Below are 13,343 nucleotides of genomic sequence, written 5' to 3'. Positions count from 1 at the left end.
GGATGGCGCCACTTTGATTCCACTTAAGGTTGATGACTCATTTCTTGATTTTAATAGGCACGAAATCTTCGAGGCTATTTTATATCTAACATTACATAGACTTATGGGTCTAAATGTGCCAAATTAATAAAGCTTGCGTTCCTGTCAAGAGAAAAAAAGACACGCTCTCCCTTTTTTTTAGGGGAGAGAGTTGGGCTCTCGTCTTTGGAGCAGATCGTGACATTCTGAGTTGCTGACAGAACCCAGCGTCTATCTGAGCCTGTCTGCGGATGGCCCAGTTAACCAAACAGGGCCGATTTGATATTTGCAGTTCCAGGTTCTCTTCCTCCCACAACTCCCAACCGTGGCGGCGCTTCCTCCCGGTCCCGGACCTATCTCGTGCTCATCGATCTTGACCTACCCAAACCCCCAAAGCTCCAGTACGACCCAATAAAAATCTCACCTTGCCTCCGCTCTCCTCTGCCCTAGAGCTGACGTCGCCGCCGCAGCCTAGCTCGCGCCGTCGTCTCACGCCTCACACGCGCCGCCGCCGCCTGGGCTTCCGTTCTCCCCCGTAGCGTCCGCCGGTCTCGGGGTTTCCGAGGTATGAGCTCTTCTAAGTCATCCCGCGATTACTTCGAACCCTAACTTAACTAGCCTCCCGCGCACCATAATCTAGATCCGTTCCGCGAGATTGGGCAGAAGCTATCAGTCTATTCGTGTTACATGTGGTGGCATGTTCTGTCACCAAAGTTCGTTTTTTTCTTCATCTCCGCAGCTAACCAGCTTCGATTCGTATAGGCCCCGGATGTTGCAGTATAGCTAGTAACTACTAAGCCATTGGAAAACCTTTTGGCGACCTTACTGGGCACTGCAGGGATAACTGGTTTCGGGTGGGATGGGGGGAACTCCATTGGTTCCTTTTGCCATCTCTTTTCTGTTTATTTGGAATTATGCAATTACATCACAACCAGACCTTGCCAGGATGTTTCATCGATAGCTCTAACTCGATTTTGTTACTTCCATTATCTTACTGGGGAAAAAAAGCTCAATAGAACACAAACAGATGAGTCACACCATGCTCTGTATCTAAAATCTCATTACATGAGAACAAAAATCTTTAAGCTTTATATTATATATTATATTGATTGTAGTAGTCTGATGGATGGTCGGGGACATTCCCAAAGTTGGTGTTATAGCATCTCTGCAACAAGGCATAGCAGTAATCAATTGTTGTCTGTAGTAGCTTGCGGTCACAAGACACAGTATCTTAATACTTCTCCCTAAAACATGCCTTGTTGTGTATGGATAATTGGATTCTATTGAACTTCTGGCATGACTGACGCATTATTTTGCAAAACTACTTTATATGATGTAATAGGTGAATACAGAGCTTGAAGTCTGTGCATGAAGTAGGACGTCATGGGTGATAGTTCAAATTCAAATGTGCAGAAGGCCGAGGAACTCAAACTTAAGGCAAACGAGGCCTTCAAGGGTATGATATGTCTCATCCTTCCTGTTGTATGTCTAGATTGAGCAGCACATTTTATAGTCCTTGTTATTTATGGGGTCCTAAGTCCTTTAAGTTTGTATAGTTACCACTCTCTGTTCTACTTTTCCCTCTCAAAGTGCAACATGGAATTCAGTGATACATAGACTTTGTTGGTTACCTTGCGCCCCCAACACTTAATTAAGGATCCAGTCTGTTGAAATACTGATTGTATTTGATTTGTAACTGAAATAAACTTGAAACACTTATTACTTAGTTTTAAATGAAGTTAACAGGAATACCCAGTTTAGATGTGCTTTTGTGGTAATAAGCTGGACTGGAATGCTCTTTCTATCTCTCATCATTATGTTGATATGTAAATATAGCGTGCTGGCTCCCTTAGTGATGTGATTTCCTTGGAAGATTATTATTCCCTAACTATTATTGTGTCTTCCTTCCAGCGAACAAGTTTTCTCAGGCTGTAGATCTATATGACCAAGCTATTGAGCTAAATAGTTCCAATGCGGTTTATTGGGCAAATCGCGCATTTGCACATACCAAGCTCGAGGAATATGGAAGTGCGGTCCAGGACGCTACAAAAGCTATTGAGATTGATCCCAAATATTCAAAGGTGAGTATTCATGTCCTGTTGATGGCATATTTTTATAGGTTCTTACCTTTTGCAAAACTTTGTACCTATAGGGTTATTATAGACGAGGAGCAGCACATCTTGCTATGGGAAAATTCAAGGAAGCCCTGAAAGATTTTCAGCAGGTATGTGTCAGATGGGTCAATGAATCAACCCAATAATATGACTGCTGGATATTGTTGTTCATTTGTTTCTGCTTCTATCTTGGATTACGTTTATTTCTTTTGGACAAGAAGATCGCATGTGACACTGGCTTATCCTGAAACTAAGTAGCGAGTGCCAATTTGCTTTGTATTATTAGGTGAAAAGAATCTGTCCTAACGATCCAGATGCTACAAGAAAGTTGAAAGAGTGTGAGAAAGCTGTCCAGAAAATCCGTTTTGAGGAAGCAATTTCTGTAGGGGAAGTAGAAAGGCACTCTATAGCAGATTCTCTTGATTATCATACAATAGGTATCAGCTCTTTGAATTTGCACATTTTCTTGCGCTCTACTTGCTCCACTGTCTGTACATACTATATGTTAATGTGGTCTAAAATAGCAAAATACCTCTCTTTCCTGGTTCTGTTAATATTTTTGTCTGCTATAAATCTATTAACTCTATTTATGAGCACTTCTTAAGTTGGCTTTCTAGTGTGATCCATGCATGTCATTGTGTAGTGTTTATAGTTTCTTTGTGCTTGGCGTATTATGCATGCAATATAGAGTGAAGCAAGAGATGCTGGGATAGCTCGTGTATGAAACATCATATGTTGTTGGTCCTATTTTATATAATTATCATCACTTCAGTGTGTCGGCATGTTGCTAACATTTTACAGGTTCTATCAGTCAGTGGATGCTTTAGTTATGAAATGTATATGAGTGATAGCTATTTTGATCCCAACTATAGTTCAGTTACACAAACATTGTTGATACTACAGAGGTTGAATCACAGTATACTGGAGCAAGAATTGATGGAGATATAATAACATTAGATTTCGTCAAGCAGATGTTGGATGATTTCAAAAGGCAAAAATGTATACATAGAAGGTACAGCTTGTAATGTGAAGTCATAACCATGTACCTTTTTTTGTTTTCCTTGTTACTTTTCTTGGGTATTTGTGATAAGCTATAAGTTGTCGGCAACTTGGCATAGGTACGCACTTCAGATTGTGTTGCAAGCACGGGACTTGCTGCGATCAGTGCCTTCCCTCGTCGATGTGAATGTTCCTGATGGTTGTCATTTTACAGTCTGCGGTGATGTTCATGGCCAGGTATTTGCCTTAACAACTGAAGAGATTCTCTAGATATAGCTCTCCCTCTCCATGACCATGTGGTATATGCACTCTGAAAATGTTTTTAGTCCTGTGAAGTGGCAACAGAGCGTTTTATATTTATAGATGAATTCCATTTCACTGGGTGAGTGGAAATTGTTAGTCCCCTCATCAAATCTTGGTATTATTTCTTGGTACCTATTGTGGGGGCCTAATGACCTGCTGTTTTATTTGCAGTACTTCGATCTGCTAAATATATTTGAGCTCAATGGGCTTCCTTCTGAAGACAACCCTTACCTTTTCAATGGAGATTTTGTGGACAGAGGATCATTTTCACTCGAAATCATACTTACTCTCTTTGCATTCAAGTGCCTTTATCCAACAGGCAAGTATCTTCAGTTCTCATTCTGTTCACGATCATAAATTGATAAGCTGATCGTTTTTCTAAGTTGGTTTTCTGTAGTACATTTTTTTACTTCTACATTCTGGTACTAGTTTAATTAAGTGGGAATATGAATTTCACTTCACTGCTATAGTTTAAGTGTGGATGGAATTTCTATGACCAGGTATGCATTTAGCAAGAGGAAACCATGAAAGCAAGAGCATGAACAAAATATATGGTTTTGAGGGAGAAGTGAAGTCCAAATTGAGCGATACGTTCGTTGAGCTGTTTGCGGAGGTATTTTGTTGCTTGCCTCTTGCTCATGTAATCAACAAGAAGGTCTTTGTATGTCATGGGGGTCTCTTTAGTGTTGATGGAGTGAAGTTATCTGACATCAAGGCCATTGATCGTTTCTGTGAGCCTCCTGAAGAAGGTAATTCTACCTTTCCTATTTAGGGCTGTCCATTCTTGAGTGGATCTTTGTTATTCCTTTGTTCCCCGATTTATTTGCTACCCTTAAATCTTAATGAACTGTTTATTTGAACAACTGAGTCCTTGAATGATTGCATTTTTCTTTGCTCGAACTTGTGATGATATCATCATACTTTTGCTTACGCGAATGACATCAAAGTTACACATTTATTCTGTTTCTTGAATCTCGAAAAAGTTTATTGCACACCATTGCTTATCAATTTTGTCGCACTTTGTGTAAGATGGCCACAGGATTGCAAACATTGCAGTTCTGATTGCTATATGCTATCATTGTTATTTTGTATGTTATGCATCACTATTATGCTCTATCATTTGCGTGTTAAAAAAACTTCCTATCAAAATAAGAAATTGCATTATATATTTTTATTATGCTTTAGCTATTAGCTATTTGGCAAAATAAACTATTATTTTGTTGTCTACAGGTTTAATGTGTGAAATCCTATGGAGTGACCCTCAGCCTCAGGCTGGGAGAGGCCCAAGCAAACGAGGTGTAGGGCTTTCCTTTGGTGCAGATGTGACAAAGAAGTTTTTGGACGATAACAATCTAGGTAGGCTCCATAGCAAACTGTCACTCTTGTTGGTTTAAAATATCAGTTATACCTTGCGCTTGTTTGAGCCTCTTAATCATTCTTGTCAGTTTAACATTCTCTTCTTGCACGTTCTCTTCTGATGTACTTGATTTCCCGCCAGACCTTGTTGTCCGATCCCATGAAGTGAAGGATGAAGGGTATGAAATCATGCATGATGGAAAGCTCATCACTGTTTTCTCAGCTCCTAATTATTGCGACCAGGTATGCTTAATCATGGAAAGAAACCACACTGCCTGCATACCTTGAATTACTCTCTTAAGATATGGTTCTGGCAAGCCATTGTTTTTATTTTCGTCATCTTATGATGTTGTTCTGAATTTCTGATGCAGATGGGCAACAAAGGTGCATTTATTCGGTTTGTTGCACCAGATTTAAAGCCAGATATTGTCAGTTTCTCGGCAGTGGTATGCCCTTGTCTTTTTTGCATCTAAGCTTCTCTTAAATAGTTGATTTGTATGACATCTATTGAGTACTCATTTTCTGAAAGAGCGTTAATTCTTGGTGGTACTCATGATTAACATGATAAATTGCTAGCATTGGCTTCGATCATCTGATCTGTAGTTGAACTAAACTTCACTGCAGCATGTAGTTTGAAATTAAGTCGCAGATATCTTTTTCAAGCACATCTCTATTCCTTATGCCCTAGTCATTCGTTTGGCCAATTATGCTTGACTTCACTGCAGTATATAGTTTGAATTGAAGTCGCAGATATCTTTTTCAAGCACATCTTTACTGCTTATGCTCTAGTCATTCGTTTGGTCTATGGTGAAGCTTCTCTCTACCTGTGGTAATATTACAAGGTTGATCACACATTTTTTTTTATTGCAGCCACACCCTGATGTTAAGCCGATGGCCTATGCGAACAATTTCCTCCGGATGTTCCAATAGCAGCTGGCGGCACCTCTGTGTGGCCAATTTTGATATGCTAAACTTCTCTCTGCCCAGCTCATTTCATACCAAGTTCCATCCAAGTCTTGCCCTGAGCAGCAAATATTTTGCACCCTTTGTTAAATTATTGGTACTAGCAGTGATTTAGATGTATGCGTAGTTGTACACTGTGTTCTCGTCTATGTGATCCCCTTTATATCTCCAGTACATTCGTCCCTTAGAATTCTGCTGCTCTGTTCAGCTTTCACGGTGCTGACAATGAGGAATGGTGCTATCGTGCTCTTTTGTGGATTGTTGTAATGTTCAATTTCTGTGGTGCATAACAACAGAGTAGCTTGGTACGCAAAATGCCACATGCAACATGTAGTGAACCGGTTATTTTGTACAAGGCATGCATAGATTGTGAAATGTACCGTCTTGTCAATGCTGGAATGTATATCTACTGTCAGATTTTCTGTTGAGGTTAATGGAGGTTCGCTTGAACCCTTTTACCCCTCTGGTGGAATCTGATAGGGAGATCCCATATTGCCGTTCCTTTTCTTATTTTGTGGAGGAGTGATGGCTTTGGGGAGAAGGGAGTACATGTTTCGTTGATAGAGGGCCACGAGTTTGTAATAGATCACTCTGGCTATCACATCTCTTCGATGATGACACTCTTGCTTTCATCAATGGGAAAGGACCGACTGCAAAGAGATTGAATGAAATTCTTCAAATTTATGATGAGGCATATCTGGTCTAAGAGAGAATAGTGTCATCTTCTTTAGGCCGTGTACTTCTATCCAAGCTATATACATACGAGCTGTTTTACTATTTTCTATGGAAACAGTAAAATCATTGACCCATTGTCCAACGGTGCAAACTGATGTCTGAAATCTGAATCACTCAACCTATCAATAAGTTACATAACACATATAATTATCAAAAGGACAGATGTTTATTCATTCTAACATTAACACAACAAAGCTTCAGGATGCTGACTTCTTAACCTTCTGTACAACGGAGTCTGACAGCCACGAATAACATTACAAGCTTACGATAAATGCAACACAAGCATCTGAATATTCAGCTGGAAACCTTCACTGAGAAATACCTGGGTCTGTTGACAGCAGTCGGTAGGCTGACAAGTGAGGCGTTTGAGTTCATATCGGGCAACGCTAGGAGCAAGGTGAATGGCTGGGCGGAGAAAATTCTATCTTTTCTTGGGAAGGAAGCTCTGGTCAAATCCAAGTCATTCAAGCCATGTCAACGTATAGTATGAGTTGTTTCCTTCTATCAAAAGGATCTTGTCAAAAGCTCGCATCTCTTTCATGGAAATTTTGGTGGAGTGGAAATCTGGATAAACGGTTGCATGGGATGATAAACACTCTATTCCGAAGAGCAAAGGTTGTATGGGCTTCAGATATATGCACACTTTCAACATTGCTCTTATGTTGAAAGCACTTGGTATGCATTCTTGAACCGGATTTCTAGTCCTAGTTTCCTCAGCAATTGAATCGAAATGAAAAATATGACACACATCTTGAACTGGATTACAAGACATCTTGAACAGGTTGCACAAAATATGGCACTAGTATGCACATAAGAACAATTCAACATAACAATAGGCATTTTGACTACGTGTCGGGCTTCAGTTTCTACCCAAAATACTGACTGTCCAGGCCAACCTACAGATACAAGAACACCTCTAGCAGATCCTGGATAAAACGAAACGAGAAATTTTGTATCAGGCACCCCCGACATACGTTTAGGGTATTGCAAATTGGTACGGAGTAATGTATATCTGAAATTTGCATTCGCGCAATATTTCGAGTCCTAGTTTCCTGAGCAATTGAATCCAAATGACAAATATGACACACATCTTAAACTGGATTACAAGACATCTTGAACAGGTCGCACAATTCGGCAGCTCCATTGTAAAGGGTGTGAACATGTAAATCCATTGGCATTGTTCAAATCGAGAACTGTATCATGCATGCTCAATTAGGATCAGAAACATTCGCCCCGCGAAAACCCACAGCGCACACGGACACAACTTTTTCAGAACATTGATCAGATAAGCTAAGAACAACACCAATTTTAGTTTGAATAAGAGAATTACTACATCCGTGAAGACCATACAAGACGAATTCATACAACAGTGGTCAGTATCCTCGAGTGAGTACAGTTACAGTACACTTTGCCAAAAAAATTATCAAGACCGGATCTAGTCTAATTGATAGCTGCAAACGAGAAGAAATGGTTGTGTCTCTGAAGATCGACCGCCGCGGTACTGTAATTGCACTTCTTGTAGAGCGCTGCTTCTTCATCGTCATGCTCGGCCAAAATGCTCCGCAGCTCCTCTGAAAGATCCCAGTCAGCTGATGGCGCAGGCTGGTCCGTGTGGATCTGTTCGATGTTGTTGTTCTCAGACTCGATCGGGGGAGTTTGCTGCTCCTCCTGCACCTCCGGTTCCCAGTCATCATCCCAAGGCCTTAGCAGCAGTTCCTCTGATTCCTTGTCAAGGGATTCCCAGTCGAAGTCGTCAGGTTCCACGGGGAGAGTTTGGTCCCCGAGAAGCTCTTCCATTGTGCAAGACATCCGGCCCATGGCGTCGTCAGCTTCAGGCGCGTGGGGCAAGGAAACGGGTGCGGCGGACGTGAAGCACACCGGGGAATGCTCGTACTCCACCTCCTCAGGTGCTTGGACTGGGACGGGAGCGCCGACGGACGTCCACATCTTGCTCGCGGCAGGCGTGACCCACACCGGGCAATCCGCGACGGGCGCTGCCATCCGCATCTTCTTTGAGCATGGCGGATCGGCGGCGGCGGCAACAGGCGCTGGCCTCTTCTCTGACTGCCAGTAGGCGTCGGATTCTTGGCGGGCGGCGGCGCACGCGTTGGGAGCGAGATGAATCTTGCAGAGCACCTTCTCCCCGTCGGCGACGACGGCCTCTGGCCGCAGGCACCGGAACTCCTCCATGACCCAACCGGTGCTGGCCTTGCCTTTCTTGAACGACAGGTGCTTGACCTCGCCGACCTTGACGCCCTCGTGGCCGTAGACGTTCTCCGTCTTCTGCACGGCCCAGGTGCCGGCGCCGGCGACGCGCGTGGCCCGGGCGTCGTTCCCGCTCTTGCGCTTGCAGGTGGTGAAGAAGAAGCGGTCGCCGGTGCGAGCGGCGGAGGGCACGGGCGCGTACTCGGCGGCGAGGTCCTTGGGCTCGCAGGCGTAGATGTCGGCGTGGTAGATGAGCCCGTCGGCGCCGTGCGGCAGCGGCGAGCCGGCGAGGAGGCGCGGCAGGAAGTATGTCACGGCGTCCTCCTTGGACGGCTTGAACTGGTGGTGCTTGTAGAGGTCGTCGAGCCCGTTCGTCTCCATGGATCGATCGGCCGCGCACGGAGCTGCTCTGCCCGCGTCTAGGTTGGTTGATGGATCGAAATGAATCTTGGGTGGCGGGAGTTTGGATGGCGGGAGGGGAAACCCTAGGTTGGATCTTGGGTGGCGGGAGAGGGAGTGTGGAGCTGGGGGGAGAGTGGGGTACAGCTACTTATAAGTTATACGGAGTAATCGAAAGGGAAAGGGCGTCACGCGTAGGAATTAGGAAATATTGGCTGATGGTTTGGGTTTGGAATCGGTTTCCAATTCATTGCGTTGGGTTTCCATGTTCGTATCGAGACTTTCCATGGTTTGAATCCGAGCCGTGCTTCTCTTGGGTCTGCATGGTGGCTGACTTGCCAGCAACGTTTAGTCTGCTTTGCTTTTGCCTCGCATGCAGGCGCGTGGACGAAGAAGCTCGTCTACATCTTGGAGAACCTGGAGATGTTGTATACGGTCCGGACGACCAGCATCTTCTGGCCGGCGATGAGATAGCAATTCTCCCGGCAGATGGATCCACTCAGCCGGTAACCATTAATTCCTTCTTCTCATATATACTCCATGAAATAACAGAGAAGTATTTTTTTTTTGAAATGGGGGAGCTCAGACTCTGCATCAAACCGATGCATACAACTTTTATTTATATTAGAATTAACAGGGATATACCTAAAGCCACCGCTCAACACCTAGATACTCACAATGGGTGAAATAACATGTCGTCACGGCCTCGACCCTAAAAACAGAAACCAATGTCCCACCAACTAAAAACCGTGGGCATCCTTGAGTCACCCTATGGCGAAAACAGGAGCACACAACCGGCTTAGTAGACCCTTGGCGAGCACCTTTGCCCTCGCTTCAGAAGCCGTGACCACCATCGAACCGATGGTCCATCTTCATGGTAGAAATCCGCATTGCCCTTGCCAGTTCAGTTGACGACACCACCGTGGAAGATCGGTCGTGCATAGCACCTGCTGACTAGGCATGACTTGACATATCCCCCTCCAGTCTCTCTATCCACCGGCGCTGCTCCACAAACGATGCTTCCAAGAGAGAAACGAAACCATAGTGCCGCCATCATTCAGTATGGAAGATCTGACTAGGGTTCCCCCGGAGCAGCACAAGTAGGTCGACAATCGTTGCTCAGCGATGCCTTCATCAAGGCAACGTCGCAGACGTCGCCATCGCCCGCCAATCGGCTCAGTTTTCACCGGAACAATGTCTTTCCGACTCGCAGCCGGGGCTAGATGAAGAATCTCGCGATTCGACAGCCCAGCCTCAGGCCGACCACCTCCGGCGGAGGAGATGGACACCACCGCCATGACGCTGGAGAATCCCACAGGGAACTCGCCAGCCACCGCAGATCTCGACCGCTTCGCCAAGGCCTTCAGATCCGCTGCAATCGGGGTCACCCCCGCTGCCAACAGCTTCACCAAACACTGCACAACCGCCGCCATCCTCATGGGAAGCAGCCAGCCGCACCGCGCCGCATACCACCAGCCCGGGGCCACCGTCCTGGATCCCACAATGACGCTCATAGGACAGCCTCGACACCAACCAGGGAACTGCCGCCACCGATCTAGCGCTGCCCTCGTGCGCGCGACGTAGAAGGGAGAACCTGCCACCGCCAACACGCCTGAGCTTTTCTCAGGAGCGCACGACCGCGGCGGCGAGGAGGAGAGGGGGTGGCGGCTAGGGCTCCGCCTTTGTCGCCCGTGCGGGTGGGGACGTCCTAACTTTAACTTTTAATCTCAACACACAAATTGAGCTGTTTCTTTTTCTTGCCTGGTGATAGTTGGATCCATGGATGATTGTTTTGTTATTTTTTTTCCGAGCCCACGTGGTGCGTTTATGAGTGATTTAGAAATGGTTTTGTTTCGATCATTATTTATGTGTTGCTTTAGGGCATATGTAGAACCCCAGCCGAATAGGTAGATGCTTAAGTAAGAAAAAATAAAGACCAAAAAATCGGTTAATACCCAAGCGCCCCAGCCTCCCAACGCTGGCGCTTATTTTTCCCTAATAAGAATGCTAATCGCTAGTCAAAACAGGCTATCGAGGGAAAGAAAGAAAGGCTTAGCGCCGGCGTTTCACTTTGCGTCCATTCTAGAGGGAATTCCATGATAGAGTGGGATTTGGACCTAACGACCAGGAAAACCAACCTAGCGCCTCCCTTAGAATTGTGTGTAGAGCTTGCTTCACTAGTCGCAATGTCCTTTGCTTCCATCAACTATTATTTGGAGTGCGGATCCATCACTTCAGTCAGAACAAAAGCATCTTAAATGATCCTGATATTGAGCTTATTTTATTAAGCCTGGTGTTGTCAATCCTCTTTCTCACCAATATCCTTCGTTTATAACATAATAAAGTACAACGAAAATAAGTTTATGCTGCTAATGTTATGTCCCAAACGCCGCTAACAATTGCTATTAGGAGAAATTTGACCAGGAAGATGGATTCACTTAGTATCTCGGTTAATGGAGATTAATCTCTCTACGGTACGTACAGGATGCCTTTTTCTGGGGCTTAATGCCACCTGGAGCTTTCAATGTCAAATCTTTGTACCTAGACGACATGAATGATCTACCACTTTTTTAAGGAAGTATATTTGGAAGATGAAAGTACCACTAAAATTTAAGATTATTATGTTGCTTTTGTTCAAGAAAGTAATTCTTACAAAAGATAATCTAGTAAAACAAAATTGGTAAGGCAATAAAAATGTTGTTTTTGTGATCGTGAGGAAACCATTCAACATTTGTTCATCACGTGTTCTCTGGCCAAAATAGTTTGGCGTATTGTGTATATGGGTTTCAGTATTACATCCCTAACTAGTATCAGTAATCTGTTTGGAATTGGCTTAAGGGCCTTCATAAGAATGATAAAGTACAGATATGTGTAGGCGTTTGTGCTTTACTATGGGCCATTTGGAATGTGCGTAACAACTATATCTTTAACTATGCAAAATCTTCGTCATTTATGCAAGTTATTCCCATGGCTATTCATTGGATCCGTATGTGGTCCTACCTACTGTCAATGGAGAAACGAGCAAATTTGGATACTATGTGCAACCGGCTAGAGAGGTTTGCACGGGGCATGTATAGCCGGTGCAGCTGGCGTTTTGATTTCCGCCTAGCATATTAGTGCCTATGCATCTATTGTCATGCTCTTTGTTTAGATCGTTGTGTGTGGTCAGACATCATGAGGAGTTGGTTGCTTTGGCATGGAATTGTTATAGAGCCAAAATGGGTACTTCTAGAGGAGTTGATGTGTGTCTTAATCTTTCTGATATTATTCAAAGGGTAGATGGTTTGCATGATATCACAAAGCCTTTTACTAGAGAGGAGATAGATGGTGTTATTGCTAAAATGTCGTGTGATAAAGCTCCTGGTCCTGATGGTTTTAATTGTATGTTTTTGAAGAAATGTTGGCCTATTATAAAACATGGTTTCTATCAGTTGGCAGATGATATTTACTTGGATAAGGTGGCCTTGGATAGTACAAATAATTCTTATATCACATTGGTGCCAAAATGTCAGATCCCTGAAAAGATTAATGATTACATGCCTATTTCATTAACCAATTGTTGTCTTAAGTTCCTCACTAAAATGGCAGATTGCAGGAGGTTATTATGGATTGCATTCACAAGAACCAGTATGGTTTCATTAAGAAAAGAACCATTCATGATTGTGTGGCTTGGGCTTTTGAGTATATCTATCAGTGCAAAGCTTCTGGTGCATCTCGTGTGATTTTGAAGCTTGATTTCGAGAAAGCTTTTGACACAATTGAACATGAAGCATTATTTCAGATTTTGAGACATACAATGGGCAGTGGATCAGGTGGGTCAAGGCCTTTCTCAGCTCTGGTTCTTCTTCTGTGTTAATTAATGGTATTCCTCGGAAACAGTTTCAATGCAAGAGGGGTGTCAGACATGGGGATCCTCTATCCCCCTTTTGTTTGTTCTTGGTGGTGATGTGCTACAGTAAGTGGTAAATGATCTTTTGTCCAGGGATTTGCTCAATCTTCCAATTATTACTGGGGATGGTGATTTCCCAATACTACAGTATGCTGATGACACTTTACTGATTGTCCCTGCTGATCCAGTTCAGTTGAGTATTTTGAAGGAGGCTCCCAATGATTTCAGTAAATCCACTGGGTTTGTATGTTAATTACCACAGGTCATGCATGCTGCCCATAAATGTTTCTGATGAGGACATTCAGTTGTTGGCTCATGGATTTGGTTGGATTGTTGGCTCTATGCCTTTCACATATCCTTGC

General features: G+C 43.9%; 1 protein-coding gene across 1 annotated transcript; it reads left to right on the top strand.

Moving 5' to 3' along the window:
- Positions 1-339: 339 nt before the first annotated feature.
- Positions 340-6,128, top strand: LOC127341815 (serine/threonine-protein phosphatase 5). Its single transcript, XM_051367747.2, has 13 exons — positions 340-583; positions 1,361-1,474; positions 1,930-2,099; positions 2,171-2,242; positions 2,419-2,569; positions 3,036-3,144; positions 3,251-3,368; positions 3,606-3,753; positions 3,935-4,183; positions 4,665-4,790; positions 4,933-5,033; positions 5,162-5,236; positions 5,661-6,128. Exons 2-13 carry the CDS (start codon positions 1,402-1,404, stop codon positions 5,718-5,720), a joined length of 1,452 nt encoding a protein of 483 aa, XP_051223707.1. The 5' UTR covers positions 340-583; positions 1,361-1,401; the 3' UTR covers positions 5,721-6,128.
- The last annotated feature ends 7,215 nt before the right edge of the window (positions 6,129-13,343 follow it).

Source organism: Lolium perenne, chromosome 3 (assembly GCF_019359855.2).
Source record: "Lolium perenne isolate Kyuss_39 chromosome 3, Kyuss_2.0, whole genome shotgun sequence".
NCBI classification, from domain to species: domain Eukaryota; kingdom Viridiplantae; phylum Streptophyta; class Magnoliopsida; order Poales; family Poaceae; genus Lolium; species Lolium perenne.
The sequence above is the reverse complement of the archived record's forward strand: the minus strand, read 5'-3'. Positions and strand labels throughout refer to the sequence as shown.